This window comes from Emydura macquarii, unplaced genomic scaffold (assembly GCF_026122565.2).
Source record: "Emydura macquarii macquarii isolate MOO-44397 ecotype Brisbane River unplaced genomic scaffold, CSIRO-AGI_Emac_v2 contig_2676, whole genome shotgun sequence".
NCBI classification, from domain to species: Eukaryota; Metazoa; Chordata; order Testudines; family Chelidae; genus Emydura; species Emydura macquarii.
In genome coordinates, this window is record NW_027132813.1 from 45227128 (window position 1) to 45249776 (window position 22649).

The 22649-nt window shown below is 46.2% G+C and overlaps 1 protein-coding gene across 1 annotated transcript in view; it reads right to left on the bottom strand.

The window, feature by feature from the left end:
- Positions 1 to 6905: 6905 nt before the first annotated feature.
- SLX4IP (SLX4 interacting protein) overlaps positions 6906 to 22649 on the bottom strand; it is a 113646-nt gene continuing 97902 nt past the window's right edge. Inside the window, 2 exon segments of the mRNA XM_067564675.1 lie at positions 6906 to 8814; positions 10491 to 10600. Of these exon segments, the coding sequence (XP_067420776.1) occupies positions 7989 to 8814; positions 10491 to 10600 (936 nt within the window). The 3' untranslated portion in view covers positions 6906 to 7988.

The following is a 22649-nucleotide window of genomic DNA, read 5'->3' on the forward strand; positions in this document are numbered from 1 at the left end:
TTAATACAGGACGTAATCCAAGAAGAGATTCGCTGGGTGGAGACGGGAGAGCCCTTCATCCGGTCTGCCACTGCTATGAACAGCTGTGTCGATTTGCGGAAGGGTCTGGTTCTCTCCACGTAGTATGCCAGGGCCCGCCTGACATCCAGCGAATGCCATCTCCGTTCCTCTTCTGAACCATGCGGTTTTGGGAAAAAAACAGGGAGGAAAACGTCTTGGTTACAATGGAATTGGGACACTACCTTGGGTAAGAAGGCCGGGTGAGGCCTCAGCCTGACCTTGTCCTTGTAAAAAACCGTATGGGGGGCTCCGATGTTAATGCCCTTATCTCAGAGACCCTCCTGGCCGAAGTAATGGCTACCTTCCAAGAGATGAGCAGCAGGGAGCATGTAGCCATGGGCTCAAAGGGGGGTCCTGTCAATATGGTGAGGACCAGGTTTAAATCCCAGGGGGGGATTGGGTCCCGAATCTGTGGAAACACCCTCTCCACCCCTTTCAGGAATCTGACCGACATGGGGTGGGAAAACAGCGACCGTCCTTCCATCGGCTGGTGAAAAGCCGAAATGGCCGCCAGGTGTACCTTCAAGGAGGCCAAAGCTAGGCCTGGGAGTTTAAGATGCAGCAGGTATTCCAGAATTGCTTGTATTGGTGAGCAGGTTGGCGTGATACCCTTGGCCTCCGCCCAACCCATAAAGCGCCTCCACTTAGCCCGGTATGCAACCTGTGTGGAGGGTTTTCTGCTACCCAACAGAATCTGTTGAACCTGCAAGGAGCAGGCTCTTTCTCCCTCTGTCAGCCAGAGAGTCTCCATGCTGTCAGATGGAGGGAGTCCAGGTCCGGGTGCAGCAGGCGCCCCTAGTCCTGGGAGAGCAGGTCATATCGCCTGGGGAGCGTGATCGGCGTGGCGATGGATAGGTCGAGCAGCGTACTGTACCAGTGCTGTCTCAGCCGCGCTGGGGCAATCAGGATGATATTCGCCCTGTCCCTCTTGATCTTGAGAAGGACGTGAGGGAGGAGCGGAATGGGGGGAAATGCATACATCAGGCCTCCCACCCATTCTATTAGGAACGCATCAAACGGAGCCTGGCTCGTGACCTCGGAGCAAGCAGTATTTCGGGCACTTTCTGTTCCAAGATGACGCGAACAGGTCCAGTTGGGGAACACCCCACTCTCAGAAGATTGAAGCCGTTACTTCCTGGTGTAGCGACCACTTGTGTCGGGGTGAGAACGACCTGCTGAGGCGGTCCGCCTCGTCGTTCCTGTTCCCCAGGAGGTGAGAGGCAAATAAATGAAAGTCGTGCCTCACGGCAAATTCCCATAGACCTGTAGCCTCCTGGCACAAGACCGAGGAACGCGCTCCCCCCTGCCTGTTCATGTAGAACATGGCTGCGGTATTGTCCGTGAGGACCTGTACTTCCCTGTCCTTCAGGAGTCTGAGGAAGGTCTTGCAGTCCAAACGGACTGCTTTGAGCTCGCGAACGTTGATATGTAGAGCTCTCTCCATCGGTGACCACAACCCTTGGGTGCCCAGGTCGCTGCTGATGTGGGCTCCCCATCCCACATCCGAGGCGTCCGTGATAAGGGTCACAGATGGAGCCAGGTCTCTGAACGGGACTCCCTTGAGCACCTCACTCAGGTTCCTCCACCAACAGAGAGAGGACAGCACCTGTGGGGGAACCATGACCACCTGGAAGGTACGTAGACCGAAGCTAACCATGCCTGTAAGGGCCTTAGCTTGAGACGAGCCAGCCTTACCACGTAAGTAGAGGCTGCCATATGTCCCAACAGCTGTAGGCAGTGCCTGGCTGTCGTCATGGGGGACCTATGCAGCTCCGCGATAATGGATCCCATTGCCTTGAAACGCGGTCATGGCAGGAAGGCTCTGGCCTGTGCGGCATCCAGGGTAGCCCCTATAAAGTCAATGCACTGCACTGGGGCAAGTGTGGACTTTTGCTCATTGATGAGCAGCCCCAGTCTGGTGCATGTGGCGCAAGCCAGTTCCAGGCTGTTCTGCACGTGATTCCTGGATCTGCCCTTGATGAGCCAGTCATCCAGGTAGGGGAAGATCTGTACCCCCTTGCGGCGCAAGTAGGCCGCCACTACAGCCGTACACTTGGTGAAGACCCTCGGGGCTGAGGAGAGGCCAAATGGGAGGGCCGCAAATTGGTAGTGGCCTCCCTCTATCGTGAATCTCAGGAACCTCCTATGCCCTGGTAAAATGGAGATGTGGAAGTAGGCGTCCTTTAAATCGAGGGCCGCGTACCAGTCCCCTGGATCTAGGGCTGGAATTATGAAGGCTAGGGAAACCATACAGAACCTGATACGTCTGATATATCTATTCAGACGACGGAGGTCCAGGATAGGTCTCAGGCCGCCTTTGGCCTTGGGGATCAGGAAGTATCTAGAGTAAAATCCCCTTCCCCTTTCCATCCACGGGACCTCCTCAATCGCACCGAGCTTCAGGAGTGAGTGGACCTCCTGTATGAGGAGTTGCTTATGCGCAGGGTCCCCGATAGGGGACAGGGTGGGAGGGGCGTCCGGGGGAAAAGAAGTGAGTTGGAGGGCATAGCCCCTGAGAACCACCCCCACGACCCAACGGTCTGTAGTGATTGCTTCCCAAGCATGATAGTAAGGCCGAAGCCTGCTTTCAAAGGGTCGGTCAGGCTCCCGGGGAAAAGGAAGAGCGCCACCCTTGTAGTCGCTGTCAAAAGCGTTTATTACCGCTGCTACTTCCGGTTTTGCCGTCATGTTGCGCCCACGCTGAAGAGCCCTGCCGTTCACGGCAGTTAGGCCCTCTAAAGCGCTCCCGCCCCACCTTTTGCTGAGCGGCCCGAGGAGCTGGTCTTGGCGGGGGAGGTGGCTGCCGTTGTGGCTGGGGGCGAGATTGGCGTCTCGACGCTTGAGGGGTGTATAGCCCTAAGGACCTCAGGGTAGCCCTTGAGTCTTTGAGGGCATGCAACTTATCATCCGTCCTCTCCAAAAAGAGGCCGGAACCTTCAAAGGGGAAGTCCTGGATGGCTTGCTGGACCTCTACTGACAACTCCGATGCTTGCAGCCAGGAACAGCGGCGCAGGACGATGGCGGACGCCATCGCCCTGCCTGCGGTATCTGCCGCATCACTGGCGGACTGCAGAGCTGCTTGGGCCACTGTCTCTCCCTCCTGTGCCAACGTGGCCAGGTCTGCAGCTTGATCAGGGGGAAGCGCTGAGATCAGACGCTGCATCGAGACCCACAGGTTCTGGTTGTATTTCCCCAGGAGGGCCTGATGGTTTGCCACCCTTAATTGTAAAGCGGCCGTCGAATAAACCTTGCGGCCAAAGAGATCTAATTTCTTCCCCTCCTTATCCTTGGGAGTACTCCCCGACCCCCTTAGCAATCTCTCTGGTTCGCCGCATACACAACTAGAGTCCCTGGGAGGGGATGATTATACAGGAACTCAAAGTTTTCCTTCGGCACATAATACTTCCTTTCTGTTCTCTTCGATGTTGGGGGAACAGAGGAAGGTGATTGCCAAAGGGCCTTAACAATCTTCATTACCCTCTCATGGATGGGGAGGGCCACTTGAGAAGGGCCTGAGGACCCCGAAGGGCCAAAGAGGGCATCATCATCCTCCTCCGACATCTCCTTAAGCGGTAACCCCAAGTTGGTAGCTACCCACTTAAGGAGATCTTGGTGCGCCCGGAAATCGAAAAGGGGCGTATTATGGTCCCTGGAAGTCCCTTCATCTGTGGAGGGACCTTCCTTCGGGTCTGACTCCCTATCAGAGGGGATTTGTGGAGGCAGTTGTGTTGGAGGAGGTGGACGCTGCACCACACCCGAGTGGAGAGACTCAGCACCCTGTCTCGGCTGCACGGTCCAAGGTCCCCAGTACAGCCAATGCCATGGCCCTTGCAGCCACCCTGGCATAGGTAACTGCTGAGCCTGCAGACCGTCTCTTGCGACTTTTCGGTGGGGAGCGACTCTGGGAAGAAGAGGAGGACCGGTGCTGATGCCTGCGGTGCCTTCTGGATGAAGACCGACTGGAGGAACTGGTGGACCTCCTGCATCTGCTCCCGACCGTTTGTAGCGACGCTTCCCACTACGAGATCAGGAGTGACGGCTCCTGCAGCTGCGTGCCGTTGAGGCTGAACGGGAACGCGCTGGTTTTCCTGGTGCCGCGAAGCCCGGTGCCGAGGTGGTCAGTGCCGTAGTCGCCGGTGCTGGTAGCCTCGGTGCCAAATACATTGGTGCCGGCTGTGCCTAATACATTGGTGCCGGCTGTGCCAGTGCCGGTAGCACTGGTGCCGGAAACCCTGGAGGCGCCAAGATCTGGCCCGTCGGTGCCTGGGTCCCCAATGGAGCTGGGGGCATCGATGGTGTGGACCATGCCAGGGAGACGTGTGATGCCGCTGTAGAAGCCGGCATCGTTATCGGTCCTGGCATCGTCTGTACTGCAGTCGGTGCTGGAATGGACGGTGCCGCTGCAGTTGGTGCCGAGGCGAGGGGAGCCTCCAGGACGTCACTGCTTGATGCCACCGAACTGCCTACTGGCGAGCGGTTGCAGCGCCACGACTTCCCCCGCACCGGAGAGCTCGAGTCCGAGCTGCAGGAGGTGTTGGAGTTTGCGCTGACACTCCTGCACCAGCTCTTAGGGCCTCTTGACCGCCCCCGGTGCCACGATGCCGAGGCGCTCGACGACCGTGAGTCGGAGCTCGGAGGGGATGCACTCTCCACCCTCTGTGGCCGTCTGGGTGAGGATTGGGAGCGTTGCTTCCTCCACCCACCGGGGCTACCCAGCGCGGGTTTGCCCCGAGATGCAAGTCCCATGCCCCTCGGCCGAGGGGGGGACGGAGGCGTGGGCAAGGTCATGAGGGCCCTTGCCGCGATGAACACCTCCAGCATCGACGGCCCTTGCAGGGGCACTCCCCCGCCCCCAGGAGTCGGGGGAGGCTCCCTACGAGGAGACACCGGTGCTGGAGAAACCTCCATGGCACATGGTTGGGGTATCTCCTGTCCTTCTCCCTGCTTCACTGGTTGCAGGGAGGAGTCCATGGAGGTGGTGCCGAACCGCTTCGTCTTCTTTGGTACCAAAGACTTCGGTGCCGATGTCGGTGCCGGCAGTGCGCTTTGCACCGAGCGTCCACTCGGTGCCGGGGATCTCGACGGCTCGGATGCCAGACGGAGCGCAGACTCCATGAGCAGCATCTTCAGCCTTGCGTCCCTTTCTTTTTGGGTACGGGGCTTGAAGGATTTGCAGATCCTACATTTTTCTTTGCGGTGCTGCTCTCCCAGAAAACAGAGGCAGCGGTCATGAGGATCACTCACTGCGAATTGCTTGGAGCACAGGGAACAGCTCTTGAAGCCAGCGGAGCCCGGCATGGCTCCTGCAGAAGCCCCTAAGGGCACCTGACAATACAACTACTACTAATTAACTGTTTTTGAATAACAAACTAACTAACTAACAAATCTAGAACTCTAACGAGAGCGAAGAGGCTAAGGACTGCTGCTTGCAATAGCAAGGGGCAGAAGTTCCAGCAACCGTCAGAGGCGGAAAGAAGGAACTGGGGACCCGTGGGGCTGGAGCGCTCTATATACCGCGACATAAGCGCGGCACTCCAGGGGCCGCTGCCCGGCCCTGCAGGCATGCTAAGGGAAAAAAGGTTCCAGGAATCTGTGCACGGGGCGTGCACACACCTAAATTGGAATGCATATGAGCAATCACTCGAAGAGAGAAGTATCCTACCATGGTGGAAGAAATAAGGCTGCCCTCCCCAGAAACCTTCTACAAAGGTTAACAGATTACCTACATGAATGTTTCCTTGAGATATCCAGAGGATTCTCAGAGCATACCTCTGCACATAAACAGTCTGTTCCAGGAGTAACCCTCCACTGAAGTTTGCCACCACCCAATAAGACACTCCCCTCAAAAACACAAACTCCTTTTAAGAAGCTGGACTGGGGACATAACCGCAAAAAAAAAAGATTTGCCACACACACTCACCAGATGTACCTTCCCCTGCTTCTCGATGAGTCCTGCTGTCTTGTGTATGGCTGGACTGCTCTGGGGTAACCATCAGGTCCTGGCTCTCAGGAAGAATGGATACCCTGCTCTCGTGCACCCTGCTCTCCTCCTTGTCCACAGAGTCCTCCTCATTCATCCTGGACTGGGATTCTTCAGAGGTATTGATGCTGTGTGGTGGCACAGTGGTAGGGTCCCCAATGAGAACTGCATGCAGCTCCTCGCATGTTTTGGGCGAGGAGCCAGAATGGCTGTTAGCTTCCCTAGTTTTCTGATAAGCCTGCCTCAGCTCTTTGATCTTAACATGGCATGGCTGCGCATTCCTGTTGTGCCCCTTCTCCAACATGCCATGAGATATCTTCTCATATATATCTAAATTTCTTTTGCTGGCGTTTCGGCCATGCAATCGCCATAAGCAGTTCAGGTACAAAACTTTCTCCATGCTATTTAAACTGGAAATGGAAATTCAAAATTTCCCAGGCTTGAGGGGAGAAGCTATTTCCTGTGTACGTGGCCATGTTACAGCAGAGCGTGAATGTCCAGAGTGGTCACAATGGGGCATTATTGGATACCTCCCGGAGGCCAATGGTGTCGATTTATGTTGCGCTCTGCCTACACTGATGCAAATTTAACCCATGGAATTTGAATTCAGCGCTATGCCACTTGCAGAGGTGATTTTATTAGGTTGACTTTTACTGCACTTTAAATCAACAGAACTTACATGCCAGTGGAGACGCATACTTTAGGGGCTCGACGTAAGTGGCATGACATCAACCTCCATTGCCAGTGTAGACCAGGCCTTAGTAAGCTTTGTGCCAAGTAGTAGGAGTTTGTGGGACTGGCTCCATAATGCTGTAGTTTCAGAGGTCATGTAAATTTTAAGACTGATCACAAATGAAATTTCTTGCAATTTTATTGTATCCATTTTAGGAAGATGAAATAATGAGTTAATTTGTACATGAAATGAAGTACACAAGTCATAAAAGCAGTACTAAAAAAGACATGACATTAGGAATTAACCCCAATATCATATTGATAATAATCAAATACTACAGATTTAGCTTAAACCCAAATACACAAAAGAAAGCTACAGTAAGTGGCCCACAAGCCCAAATAGTGTCTAATTTTTAATGTGTGTGCATGTAAATATGAATGTACACAGCTGTTATGCACTTTCCCCAACAATAACTCCTGCAATGAAGGTGATGGGCTTTGCACATACAAACTTCATTTCTTCCAATGGAGAATGCATATGAAAATTCTACCACCTCTGTGCACAGTTAGTGCTAGAAAAAATGTGTGCATATAAAAGCTACACATGCGCAAATGGCATTTATGTTGAGTCCCTGCTAAAATATCAGGCCCAAGATGACTGTTGCACATATTTTTAATCTAGCTAAAGTGTTATTTGAAAATACTAGGGCATTTTTTCTTTAGTATTTATTTGTTTTACAAGATTTCAAAGACCAGATGAATTAACCAAGTATTTCCCCCCCTAAAAGCCTAAAGGATGAGCTTCTATCAATGAATAAAACATTAAGTGTAGTAGTCAGCAGAAAAATGGAGAATCTGTACCAGTTAATTGACAACAGTGGAAGTTTCTTTAGCTTTTTCTATCATCAGATCTTCAGATGCTGATTTATTAGTAGTATCAAAACACATTCCTATAGAATGTCTAGCTTTAAATGTTAACATTTTATGTATGGAATATTCATTCATTATATAACAACACCACATCCTTGTTTTGCTCAATACTTAAATATCTTAACGCTGACAGGCAAAAATCAAATGTGCTTCTGTTGAACCTCAAATGATTAAGGCATTTAGCAAATCAGTTTCATCATTAGAAAATTTAGTGATATAGATACGATGTTTAATTTTCTGCATTTAAATCACTTCTCTTTATTCTGAATTGCTTCCTAAAAACTTAGTGTCTACTGAATACAAATCTGGTTGCATAACTGACCTCACCTTGGTAATATTTAATACATCATGACTTTTTAAGCCTCCGTAGTTTTAACTTTCTGGGCCCATCTTCTCCCTCTTTCTTTCTTTTTTGGATAAGTTTCTCTGAAGGCTTGGAGTTAAGTTTTAAATAAGAGGATAGAGGCATTAAGGATAATTCTTCAGTGGTTGTGGCTGCCTCATTTTGGTTTGTCTGTATTACTGGTATATTATGTTTTATGAACACAGGTCTTGGGGGAATTTTTCCCAAAGTAAGTGACTCTTCATCAGACATGGTTTTTGCCAAGTCTTTTTTAGAAAACAGCTTGGGATTTAGTAGGGACCTGTCCTCTGAAGGTGGCCCTAAACAATCAGAGTGGCTCTTTTTCCTTTCTATGTCTGTGGGGATTAAATGATCCTATTCAGAAGACACTTTCTTGCAATGGTCTAACTTTTCCTCTGAAGCAAGACTCTTCCGTTGATTCTGTGTTTTAGTCACTCTTTGACTTTCCTTTGGATCTGGCAGTGCTGACTCACAGCTACATGAAGGGTTCCTGCTTAGAAGTCTAATCTTTAACCACTCCACAGAGTGAAGTTTTTGCTGGCTGCTAGCATCATCTGGCTGTCTCTGATTAACATGATTTTCCAGTTTTAAGGCAGGAAGCTCCAAGTTGCGCTCAGCTGTATTTATGCCAACCTTTAGTTGTCCTATACTCCTACATTTTACTTCAGACTGAGGATCGGAAGGCGCTTGATGTTCCTTCTTCCTGCTCCCTGCCTCCGAGTCCACTGAGCCAAGATACACTTGCATTGTGTCCTTGTTGGTTTGAGGTTTGCTCATGTTACTGTTCCTTGTTTTTGTCCTTTCCATACTGTAATAAAAAAGTATTTTGTTTTTAATAATAAAGAATCATTACTGCTTTTTACAGCCCATTTTACAAATTCTGAAAGATGACTAGGACAACCCCATTATTAATTTGGAAAAAGCTGTCCTGTATATCATCTTGACAAGCAGTAATGTTTATCTAGTGTGGACAATATCATGCACTATCCATCTGATTTTCCACTGCACTAGGGAATCCTGTATATTAATGACTAAGCTGTGAAGGAGTTCAAATTTTATTCCAACAGGCAGAGTTAGATTCATTACAGATGTTAAGGGTCAATACTGCATAAATATATTGAATTCCTTCCCAAACTGGCTAGATAAAGAAGTGCTTCAAAATATGCCTATATGGTTTCAAACCATATACATACATACATATGCACAACACGCAGAGAGAGAAAGAGGGAGAGTTAGTTTGTAATCTAATTTAGAATGTTTCTCTAGAATTTCTCCTGGTATGTTTCAAAGTAGTACTAAAATTTAACCACCAGCTGATATCAAGCCTGTTCATCTGGAGAAGGACTTAGGTAATATAAGTGGATGCTATTCCAAAAGGTATTAAAGGAAAATGAAATTACAAGAGACCTGATGGAGTGTCAGTACATAAACACTGTTCAACTGTACATGTTACACAAAAATCTAAACTTCACATAGGCTGGAAGATTAACATTATGCAGAAGTAGAGAAGCCGCATGTGTGGAATTTAAAGTCTAAGATCTCAGCACAGATTCTCCCACGCTGAAACTGCTTTCTGCTGATCCAAAACAGCCCTAAAGCCAGTATATCCAGCCCTGGGAGGATCAGTTCAGAAATGGGGAACCTTCCAGTGATGTAGAGCCAGCATAGCAGCTCCCATCCCAATCCCCTCTCTGCAACTAGCACAGCGGATGTAGCTAGGATTAAAGGGGTCACTGTCAGGACTCATTGCAATCCACTGATCCTCAGCTGCTGTAATAACCCTTTAGGGCCATTGGCTTCTCTAACTTGCACCGAGGGACCAGTCTGACACACAGCTGGCCCAGGATTGGGGGAGCACAAAGCAGTCTTAAAGAAAATTATGTCCTGACCCTCTTCCCCATCCAGTTGCATTGTGCTCTCCTCGACAACAGCCAAAGATCTAGGCCATTATTTCCAGAGCTGTATGTTGCAGACTCACACATGGGGGCAGTGGGGCAGAGGGGAGAATCTTTTAAAAAAATGTTTTCCACCAGATTCAAACATCACATATATTTATTTTGGCTCAAATTTTCTTTAAAGGAAAACTGTTTTGGTTCTGCCTATTGTTATGAGTAGAGCCCTGCAAATCCTCGAATATCCGCTTTATATCCATAGATTTCTGCATCTGTGGATATCCGCAGATCATTTTTGCAGATCATGTCTTGGATGCAGATACAAATTTTGTATCAGTGCAAGGCTCTAGCTATGAAGGATATAAGTGGGTTGTAATTTCTAGGCTATATCTGGTATTCTACAAAATGACAATGGGTGTTTTTATATGCTTATTCACAGTCAGTTGTCTGTCTATTTTTACTAGCCTACAGTAATCCTATATGTAAAGGGTGCACATTACTTGACATTTTACTAGGTAAGCCAGACAGCATTACTCATTGTCAAATCATATATTTAACATCTTACAAAAAGAAAAAAAAGAAGTAGACATACATCTTTTGCAAGATGTCTTGCTTTATCTGTTGAGTCGGAGGAATCTTACACTTTTCGTTTTCAGTAGATTCAGCAAAATATTCAGAGGGCCCACTGAAAAGTTTTTGTTTCTGCTCCAAAAGAAAACACAGGTTTAAAATGTGAGCCATTAAGCTGCAATTATTGAAAATAAAACTCGGCTGCTAACGCCATGACTTACAGATGTTCTTTATTATGTTTAATCTGAACAGCCTAGTGAAGCAGCTCAGAATAAAAGTATTTTTAATTTTGTAGTATCTGGGACTCCTTAGTCAGTTTGCTCCCCTCTCAGACTCCCAGTACACATATTTTGTACATTAAGATATCCCACAAACAAACAAGACTGTAATGTAAAGGATGTAGATTCCAAACCATCTGAGGAAACCATTGGCAAATATCTGACATCCTTGTGGCTCAAACACTGACAAATGCCAGGAATCTCTGTTGCAGACAGTGTGTTCGTCAGTTTTTTTTTCTGAAGAGACTGAGTGGCGCAGTGGTCTATACCCTTATTCTCTGAAGAATTCCCATAATTTTCCATGTTTACTAAAAATGATACAAAGAGTATTACTTACTTTATTTAAGAAGGCAAGGGTTAAAACTTTTAATACTAGCATTTTGATGATCAGGGTTTGACGTGGTTGGCCATTCAAGAGACCACAGGGGGATTCTTTCTGGTCTCAACTAACAGCGGTACCATGGTTTTATATAATTTGGAGATGGGGAAAAAAAAAGGGAAATGCTCTTCTTCTCCTCAAGCTGTGAGCATTTCCTTTCACAATGAACTAATTTTATTAGAGTTAGGCTGTTTGCTGACCTCACTGCTAACTCCCATACACTTTACATCAGTATAATCTTTTGGGGCCGTGTACAGAAGGGATAAAAACTTGGCAGAGCAATATAGTGGGGAAGAAGAGAAATGGCCTGGGGGGGATCGGTGGGAATTGTCTCTTTGCCTCCTGCACTGCACTGTGAGCCCAGCAGGGGGCAGTTATACTACCAGGCAGCCAGCGAGCACAGAGGAAAGCCAAGAGGGACCGTGGAGGCACAAGGCCAATGTGTACATGACCAGTGCCTGTGACATAATTTGGGAACTTGACGGCTTTGAGCGACTAGCATTGTTCCATCTCTGGGAGGGGGCCAAACCTCACCTCTCTCCCCAATGAAATGACTCAGTGGAAACAGTTTCCTGTTTTGTGAGTAGAGAACAGAGGAAGGGTGGGGGAAGATATCTTGCCACTTGGGTAGTTAAAAAGAAGTGCAGATGTTATGAGCCTGATTTTCAGATGTAAATTCTATGAACAATTTTGAGTGCATCAACAGTTTCCCCACAGCCATCTGGAGCCAGACAGTGCACCGACTCTCCATGTATATTTGCAGTAATGCACACACAAAGTAAATGCAGGCATATACATACGTAACTTCAATCTCAAAATCAAACCAAATTATTTTAACATGAATCATAAATACCTGCCCCAACTTTTCCCCTCATTTGATGTGATGCATTCCCATAATGTTGTGAATTATCAGGAAGGGGAACCCTGCAAGGGGCGTGTATGAGGGGGAGCTGGTTTGGGTTTTATTTTTTAATTTTAAAGTGAATTTCACAGATATATTTTAAGGCAAGAAATGACTTTTATAATCATCTGGTCTGATCTCCTGCACAACACAGACCAATGAACCTCACCCAGTAATTTCTGGATGACAGTCCTAGAGACTAAAGTCCTATTTAGCCAAAGAACAATTAGAGCCTGGATAGCAGCAGTGTTTCCACTAAACCAATAGGCTTCCACTCTGCCCTGGAAGGATTAACTCTAAGGGCGCTGAGGTAGCACGGCATCAAATCTCATTCACTCCTCTGCTGAGATTGCCAAAAGGGGGCCAACTGAGCTGTGGCCACCTGTCCATTAGGTGCTTTTGTGGGGGCAGTAAATAGCTGGTGAAGAGTACTTAGAAACCTGAGAGCACAAAGCAGACAAAGGAATACTGTAGACGGGTGCTGTACATACTCAATATGTCAGCCAACGAACCTCCATTCTAACCTGGATCCTCATATACAGAGAATGATACTTATCTGGACTGTGTGCTGGTTTTGGAATGAGGATAAAAGGTCCCAGAGAAACAATGAGACAAGAAACATTTCACTTGTGACCTGAGCCTGGTTTGAAATTAATAGCTCAGAGGTGAAATCCTGATAGATTATTATACCATTTTAGACCTTTTTATTTTGTTTTCAAAACAAAATGTTTTCTCCCATAAATAGTGACAGAAAAGGGTTAAGGCATTAAAAATAAAAAACAAAATGATGTATATGTGAAACACTTCTGAACATGCCCTATAAGTACAGTAGATGTTCCCCTTGGAGCCACACCCTGTAAATGCTGTATTTTGAGAGCTGAACAATTAACATAAGGCATATGAGTCAGTCTCTGAATGACTCTGTGGGAACTAGAGAGCCTTTTGCTATTAGGAGTAAAGTAAACTCCCTAAGGCTGGAATAAGTCCATAATAGAAGGCAGAAAAGGTCATAAATAACTATAGTGGACACTACATATACGAATAAGACACACAACTATTATTGTGATATTTCCTTTATGTTCTTTATTAGGCCTAATCATTTTAGTTAATTAAAAAAAATAAAAACCACTGTATGTTTTGGAAACACTATTTATTTCCTATGGGAACTTCAAGGCTTGTTGAGGAAAGAAAAAAGCTAATCTACTCTCATCCTGTCTAGTAATCCCAAATTCCTTTTAGCCAGTGAAATAATTAAAGAAAAATATATCAGGCATAAAAAGGAGGACAGCAGAAGCAGACATCATATAAACAATGACACAGTGACAGAGAAAAACGTCAAAGTGCCGCCAAACTTGTGACTTGACTCTGAAAAAGCTGTGGGGAGTGGGGGTTGCTGCTAACAAATTAAAACCAGATTTCTTGGCAATTTGTTAAAGAAAGATATTTACATTTGTATGGAGACTGGGTGGGCACAAAAGATTAAAATGCTTCTTTAGCCCTTGAACTGTCAAGACCCATTAGAAATCTTGTGTTCTGAAAATTCTAGGGTCAGCTCACTCCTTTTTGTCACTAAATCTCTGCATGTGAGGCCTTCAGAAATGAGGCTTACAGAGAAAAGAAAGTTACTACTTACAAGCAAAGTTCTCTGAAGTTAGTATTATGTATATATCTTCTACCCTTACCCACATACATTGCTCTACCATTTCACTTCAGCAGGGAATATGCTAATTAAGACTTTTGCACAGAGGCAAAATTATTAGGCATGCATCATGCTTGCTTCAAGGGTTTATCAAATACCACTTCCGTTTGTCTAACCATCAGTTCTTTTCCATGTAAACCCTAATTCAGAGTGAAACAGCTTGCAAAAGTAAGGAAGCTAAGTAATTGCCATCCACAAGATAAAAAGATAAGTAATTGCCATCCACAACCACCTGCAGACCAGTCTAGTTTACAGACATTTAACATTGTCTTGCTAAAGAAACTATTTATGAAGCCATACTTGTGAAAACATCCCTACACCTAATTATCCCAAAGAAGATGGAAAGGGTTGGGACACTTAGGAAATAGACCTGACAATACAGCTCATACAGACATCAGACCTTCTTGCGTCAAAGGTTTGGGATGTTGCATTGAAAGGAAGGTTTGTTTCCTGAGTGAACAACTCTTACCCACTTCCCTGGTTTGGTTTCAGTCTCTTTCTAGCTTGTCTCAGCCTATTTCTATGTTCAGCCGGGTTATGTTACAATAAAATGATGGATTTATGGATAACTATTTTCTGTCTCTGATGGAAGAAATGTATTGTTTTTGAACTGCACTGACAGATAGTTATCAGTTTATCTTGACCTGCTCATCAAGTGACAAACTTAATAGAAAATATCAATGAAGTCAATCAGTCATTATTATTTCCATTAGAGTAGTACCAAGCTGCCTAGATGAGAGATCAGGGCTCCATTATAGTAGCCCCTAACAGAGACAATACCAGCCTTGAAGATCCTATAATCTAAACAGAAAAGACTAACAAAAGGTGGGATTAGGAAGTATTGTTATCCCCATATTACAGATAGGGAATTGAGGCATAGAGAACTCAAATTACTTGCCCTAGGTCACATAAGGAGTCAGTCTATGATAGAGCCTGGAATTAAACACAGGTCATGGGCAACTCAGTTCAATGCCTTACTTGATTTATAAACGAGAGAAGAATTTGGCTCTGTATCTCTATTGCTGAGTACAGATGCAATTTGCATTCACTTGCAGCCACTCCACTGAAATCATAGTTTTGGACTTATTGTCTTGTATTTTCTCTTAATATTCTCTATCAAACTATCACTCAATAAGCAGGTCATGCCAGAAGATGCTGCAGGTAATTTTGTTTAGATTTATAGAGCTCTCTCCTTTTGAAATGATGCTCCTCTAGGATGGACATGAAATTTGGGGGGCGGGGGAGCAAATAGTAAAAGAAAGACTGATACAACCCAGCTAGACAAACTGAACTAAGCTAAACGAGGCGGAAATAGTTACTCCTTTTGGAGTTTTATGAAGTGCTAAAATTGTAGATACATAACTTTCACTGAGGGCCAACCCAATTCACATTAAAGGTACTCACACACAATTTATTTGGCTCCACATGAGTTGGAGAATCCCTTCCATGTGAATGGGGGAGAGAATGCCCTTGATTTGGGTAATCAGGTCCGACAAAGCAGGTTCCTGCTTTGAGCAGGGGGTTGGACTAGATGACCTCCTGAGGTCCCTTCCAATCCTAGTCTTCTATGATTCTATGAAAATCTACAATCTGACGAGATCAAATAAGAACATCTCTATTAAAATAGAGAACTAAACTGAATTCAGCTAGTGCCTTGGATATTAACATTTATTGGAGGGAATGCTTTTCCCATCTCCTCACCTGTTCTGTATGTGCCTGTGCACTGGCGGAGCAGCAGAAAGGAAACAGGGAAGAAACCATTGTTGTCTTCCTATTCAGGCCTGTGGTGAATAGTTCCACTTTATGCTTTCCCATCCTAGAAAGATAAAGTTCTTTAACTTTACCTTTGGGCCCAGATCAGCTCCTCCATTCTTCTCTTCCTTCTCTTCTCCCAACCCCCTAGATTCCATAGCTTGTTGCAAGCAGGGAAGCTTCTAGCAGGACAGGTTTTCTAGAGCTGAACTGCCAAGAAGTTGGAGCAGGACAAAGCGTGCCAGATGGGAGTGCAGAGGCCAGGGCCTCTTCACTACTAAAGCTGAAAATCCAAAAAGCTGGAATTTATGCAAATGAACTGTTGCCTTAATTTGCCTATTTGGTGAATATGCATTATGTGGCAGCTCCTTTCTTGGTAACTTGGGATATGTCTATACAACGGTGTAAGCCCAGGGTTGAGCCTAATCCCCTTGCATCCACACACCAATTGTGTTAACCAAGGGCTCGAACCTAGGGTCCAAGGACCCTACAGAGCTGGAGGGTCTGAGCCTGTGTTAAGTTGGGATCTAGGGTCTGAGTCCTATTGCTTTCCTGTGTGCATGCGGCCCCAGCTTGACTCGAGTCCCAGAGTTCCTTGGGGCAACTTCCTAAGTCCTCTCTATGCCAACAATCTGTGATGCAGTCTACTACATTCTTGCAAACAGATGCCATACCTGCCTTTGCAAATGGCAGCAGCTCAGATCAGCATTAACCCATTCTCTGCTGAGCCCAGGACTGCAAGCATGCTATCAAAGCCTGCAGAGTTTTCAATGGAGACCGAACAGAAGAAGCTTTTTGCAAAGAGAGTTGCTTCCTGGTCACAAGACCACAGCCAGACTTTGGGGCATTCTGCCCAAGCACTCCTGCACACACAGCCCCAGGGAAGGCAGAGGGAGCCAGAAAGCAAAGCAAGGACTAAGCGGCTGCCCAGCAGGGACAGGGAGCAGCAGAGCTCCCGGCTCAGTACGGGCAGGAGAGGGATGACCCATATCACCTTGGCTGTTTTCCCTCCCTGCAGGGAAGCTGCTTGGTCCCCGCTCCACTCTTTGCCCCCCCTCCCGGGGGCTGTGTGTCCAGGGGCACCCAGGTAGTGTGCACTGTCAGGGCAGTGAGAGAGAGTCAGCCCCAAAACCTCTCTGCACTCCTCCTCGGGGTGCACTGGGGAAAGGGATAAGGGACATTGCACCCCAATCTCTGGGGATGCTCTTCACCGTTCCACAGCTGGCAGCAGCCAGGCTGGGGTGTGAGTGTGTGTGTTTTTCCTCTGAAACCTACATTTCATGTCAAAGGTCAAAAGAAACAGACAAAAATTAGATAAATAAACAAACAGAGAAAACTGTGTTCATTGAACATCCCATTTTAAAAATTAAGAATTGCAAAGTTTCATTTGAACAGTTTGAAAACCCTGGCGACTGGGTCCTAATTATCCCTGGAACAGGTGCACAGAGGCATTCTCCTGCCAGTGCGACTCAGTCTAGTGGTGGAGAGCCTGGATTAGATGGTAATTCAGTATAAAGCCTTCTCAAACTGCTGTCATTCTACTGAGACAGCCACCACAAGAGCTAATTATGCCGTTTATGTACTTATGTGCTCCCTACGGGCACCTGAGTCCCATCAACAGCACCATCACAGCTAGGAAACAGGGTGGGCAGTAGAAGTTTCCCACAATGCAACACATACATAGGGCTAGAGTGTTGACATGGGGGGAGGGCTAGGCATTCTGGGATATTGCTACTTTGACTTGGGTCTGTGCTCTTCAGTGTGGAGGCTAGAGCCGTAGGTTCAAGCATGGGTCAGAAAATCTTTAACCATAGACACTCATAGCTGACTCGAGTCTCACTAACCCTAGGCTTACATTGGTGTGTAGACTTACCCTATGGGGCTCTGGTTGTTGTTCCTATGATACTGTCCAAAGGCCTCTGGCTCTGGCTGCTGTTCTCTGATTACTGGAGAGATGGCTAGAGCACTGTCCAGCCTTTGGCCAAGTGTGGATTGGAGAACTATGCTGTAGTGTGCATCTCACCACAGGACTCTCACCACAGAAATGCTGCTTAGAGAGGTCCTAACCATACAGACCCAGTTAAGAGTATACACCTGCAGTCTATCTGAATTTGGGAAAGATGTGCCAAAGACTACATAGGACAAAAATCTCCCTGCCCCCTTCAACTGAGGGAGGGGCCACAGAGCCCAACAAAACAAGTGATTCTCTGGGACAACAAATGATAAAACAGGAACGGGTGTCCAGGTCAAAAATTCAAAATGAGGGAACTGGCCAGGGGCACACACCAGAGAACCCCAAACAAAGCTCAAGGTTCCGCAAAGAAGTCCAAGTAGGAGGTGGATGCCATCCAAAGGAACACCACGTGGATATATGAGATAACCAAAAAATGGAAGTAGGACCCACAGGGAAGTAGAACCTCCCTGTCAAGCTGCCTACTCCTGGACTGATGGCCATTTTGTCCAGTTCCAGGAAGAGGCTGATGAAGGGGTCTTGCAATTTTGTGGAGGCTTGGATGGGATACGTATACAGGAACAGACGTGGGGGAGAACTACAGCCAGAACCTCAACGGGGGATTCTGGAGGAGATGGAAATGGGGCTGCAACCTGGCACACTGTAGGTAGGCGTGCAACAGGGTCTCCCTCTTGTTGCAGAAGGGCAGGTGTTGGATGTGCCCACGAACCGGGCCAAATGCAAGCCCATGCTCATAACCTCATGCAAGAGCTACCAACTAATATCTGTAGTGAGCTGTGGGAGCAGAGTTGAACAGAGCAGAGTTGAAATCCCACTGGGGATTTTCACACTTGCTAGGTGGAAGGATATCCTGCTGTTTGCTATCAGGGCAAGAAACAATGATGCATAAACGTACAATGTGCAGCATGAGTGCATAGATAAGTTCCCTGAATGCAACTTAGAGGCAGATTGGCTGGATTAGATAGTGTGCTGGAGACGACTGAGGGCGTTCACAGGGCAAGGGTCCAGCATCAAGCTCTGGAGAACCAGGCAGGCAGGGAGCATCCTCCTGCAGGAGCCACTTGAGATATGCAAGAGAGTTGGAGAGAAGGGTGGCCTTCACCTTCTGGAGCACACAGAGAGGGAGACAAGGGGTGGGCACTTTGAAGTCCAACCAGACCCACTGGTATGGTCCAGGAAATCTTTGATTCTGGTGATAAAAGCCAGGATCCACCTCCAGCACACTGATGGGCCTCCATCACCTGTGAAGAAGGATGGGGATTATGCAGAAGGAGCTCTAGGAGAATATCTTCTCTCCAGCAACCACCACAGACCTGCTCTCACAGAAATGCTTGCAGGTCCTTAGGAGATCCTGATAAAAGATTGGCTACTCAGACAGGTATTGGGAGAGAATTTGCAGGCTAATGTAAGTGAGCTATCAGTCATACTGGAGCCCCCAGAGGTAGCAGAGGATGGTGTATACCAGTAGGCTCCAGGCTGGACTATGAGCACTATATAAAGGAGCCTCTATAATTCCTGGAGTTGTAATGTATAAACCTTGGTTCCTGACACAGATCAGGCCTAACCATCCTCTTTTAGTGAGAGGCTCAGGTCATATGCAAAGACCCATTGCTTTGCTGGACAGAACTCCAGGACCATCCTCTGGAAACTGGCCAGGGCTTTGAGGGATGGGGTCACAGTGCTGAACTAGAGCCAGAGCATGGACAGGACCAGCTGGTCAAAGGTCAGTGACCTTCATCAACAGGAAAGGCACTGAAGAAACCCTGTACATGCCTTCAGCCAGTCGGACACCCTGACCTCCACACTGGTCCAGTTAATCAGCAGGGGGGACCTGGTAGCAGAGACATAGATGATAAGAAAGAGCAGCAAACCCATGCCCTACTGGATGGCACAGAGCACAGGTGAGTGTGAGCCTACCTGACACCTGGTTCCAACCATCAAGCCAGAGCTCTTGACCCAGATGACTACCAAAGACATGGTTTGGCACGTCTCCATTCACACCATATCTCCCAGGTTCTGGCCCCTGAGGGAAATGTCCCAGTACACTGGTAGGACTTGCATGTCCAACTCCTGGAGCACCAATCCCACCAACCTCCAATGGAGGAGGCAAAGGAAGGGCTTGATGACAAAAGCCAGACTAGGGGCACCTCGAGGCACTCCTTGACCAAAGATGATAGGCTCGGCCAGGGCCCATTTGAGCTTGACCAGAAACTCTGCAGAGGCATACAGCACCTGGAGGAACCCCACATAGCAGGGATTGAAGCTGAACATATGGAGAGCACCCATGATATAACCATGATCCACCCTGTCAAATGCCTCCTCCTAGTAAAGGGACAGAAGGGAGAGTGACAGACCATCCCTACATGCTGGATGGTGAAGGTGCCAGACCAGGTATAGGCTATCAAAGATGGTCCAAGCTTGCCTTATCAGGAGATTGAAAGTGTAGAATTGCAACTCAAAATAGGCATCTCCCAGCTAGTCTAAGAGCCTCAACAGGTCTGTGGCACCTGGCTGCAGGATGGTCCTGGCCTCTGGCAGATCCCAAGATCCACTGGTTAGGGCAACTGAACACTCTATTCATGAAGAAAGTGTGGGACACTGTCCCTGTCCCTCTGTTCTCTTCTCCCCACCCTGAGAGAGCTCACAAAATTTATCATTTTCATGTCTCCATCTCCCATTTCCCACAGTATAGGGACACTCTTGTGCCTTAGATTCTATTTATGAGTGTCCAGCATATCCTTAATAGGTTCATATAAGCTTTCTTCTTTGAAAGACAAGTAACAGACAGGGTTTCATTGGACACCAAACCTCGAGGGCTTCCAAGTACCAAAAGATTAGCATTCTTCCTACTTGCTGGCTAATCTGAAACACCATTCCTCGGCTGTAGTTACACAAATTTTGTTTTATGCCAAGTTTTAAAAAGTTTGGATGGTCCTAATCTCCAGGCCACTGATGTGCAGCTAAACATTCTAGAGGATCACATCCCCTAACTGTTGCCAATGGGATCTGTTTCCAAGTTTGCATTACACATGTTTAGGAAATGCTGAGGTATTTTGATAATATAACCTTTGGTCAGACTGAAATTGGATGAACAATCTGATGAACTCAAAAAATTGATGCTGTTAAGCATGGATCTTGGACAACTTCACTTCTAGGGTAGGCAGGCCTATTGATCTGCATGATGCATGACAGAGGAAGCTATGCACAACTCCTGGAATCCATCTGAGAAGTCTTCACTATCAAGTATCAAAATCCACCCTCACTTAATGTTAGACTTCTCCATAATTGAATACTTTATTTGTCAAACTTCCTAGGCTGTTTTGTGCAAGGTTAGGCCCATCTCAGTAAAGTTCTTTTCAGAAACATTCAGAAAAATCACATTTTAAAAAAAATGAGTGGTGAATTTGGGTGCCTAACTTGAGACACCAAGTATTGCCAAACCTGTGTGCTCAAAAATCAGGAGTCAGGTCCCCAAAAATCATGAAATTGGCTTAAAAATCATGATATTTACAAAAAATAAAATTTAGGTTTTTATTTGCCTTCTGGTTTCTGAGCCTTTTAAGATGCACTTGGGACACCTTTTTTGAGCTTTTTGCCAGGACTGTGAAGGCCACATACTTACTTTCCTTTTAAAAGAATGTGAAGTTCTTCCAGAATCAGTTGAGTTCAAGGGATAGTGCTTTTTGAAAAATATGAAATGTTGTGAGACTTACAATAAAATTGTGAGAGTCGGCAACACTACACGCTCTAAAGAGGCTTGTTTTCAGGGCTCCTGAATACCTGCCTCTGAAAACCATATCCTTTAGGAGTCTCAAGCTGGGCACCCAAAATCTGAGCCACTTAAACTCATTGGTCACTTTAAAAAAATTAATCTATAAACTATTCTGTCATGGCTATTCAATAGAAAAAAAGCCCATTCATGGTACTATTCATGAGAATCATGTTCTTATGTCCCAGAAACTCTCTTACTGACACCAAAAGGGAGAAGGATATTTTGACATGACGCTAGTCCACACAGGTATCAAACAGGGTGAAGAAGTACATACACCATGTTTCAAGAGTTACAATCTTAGACAGAACTCTAAAGACCACTGGTTTTAAAAATGTGTGTGTTCATTAGAATATGGTGCTCCATTGCAAAGAAAGGAGCAAGTAGGAACCCAAAACTTTTCTAACACAAGTTTAGGAAATCTTGCAGTATTTCAGACTAATTGTTATTGATTCAGGAGTTACTTCAAGTGGCATGGAGCTGGGCAACTGATAAATAGGAAATCTCTCAATGAAACTCAATTAGAATAAAGTGACTATATAATATCAAAAATCACAATACTGTAACACTAATAATTAGTTTAACAACTTCAAACTCACAACACAGAAATGATCAAGTACACACACTCCTAATGCCACAGAAGAAAAGGTGGTTAAACAAACAAATATGATATTGATGTGCTTTAAGACACGTGATACACATACTTGCTTGAAGGCAAAAATCTTAATTTATGTTTAATCAGTGTTAATTGATTGAATTATAAATCATTCCTGATTTCATATTCTGATGTCACAAGACTCAGAATTGCGGATTCAAAGATCATATCTTCATGGTGAGTGTATCCAATGAAAAGAGAAAGGAGGGGAAAGTGGTTGTTTTTCAGTCAAGCTGACAACTTCTCAACGAAATTAAAGGCAGATTTAAACCATATCCAGATTCAATTTTTTATATTCAGAAAAGAGCAGTGTCTTACATCTGTATCTCAAAATCAAGCTAATTATGGTTCTTTTAAAGTCGCATGACTCAAAGGTTTGCCTCATTATCAGGGACAAGGTTGGACCACACCTTCTTGAAACTCTGGGATTGATTATCTTCCATCTTGGAAGATACAGAGGAAAGCAAATCAGCAACCCCACCCTCACCCCCCCAAAAAAAAGGATGGTGCCAGGGCAAAAAACAAGAGTTGAAGCTAAGTGGAGGAGGAAAAGAGATGCAACTGTTGATAACAAGAAGTGATGAATATAGGAATGTGTCTGTATCAGGCTGAGGCAAGAATGATCCAAGGGAATGGGATAGGAGGGACTGAAGCCTGTGTAACACTAACTCAGCTGAGGTATGAAAACATGGAAAAGAATAAAAGTAAAGGAGTTTTAAACCCTGAGTATGTCAATGTCATTGGCAGTGAGAAGCAGTGAGAACCACTGATTGCCC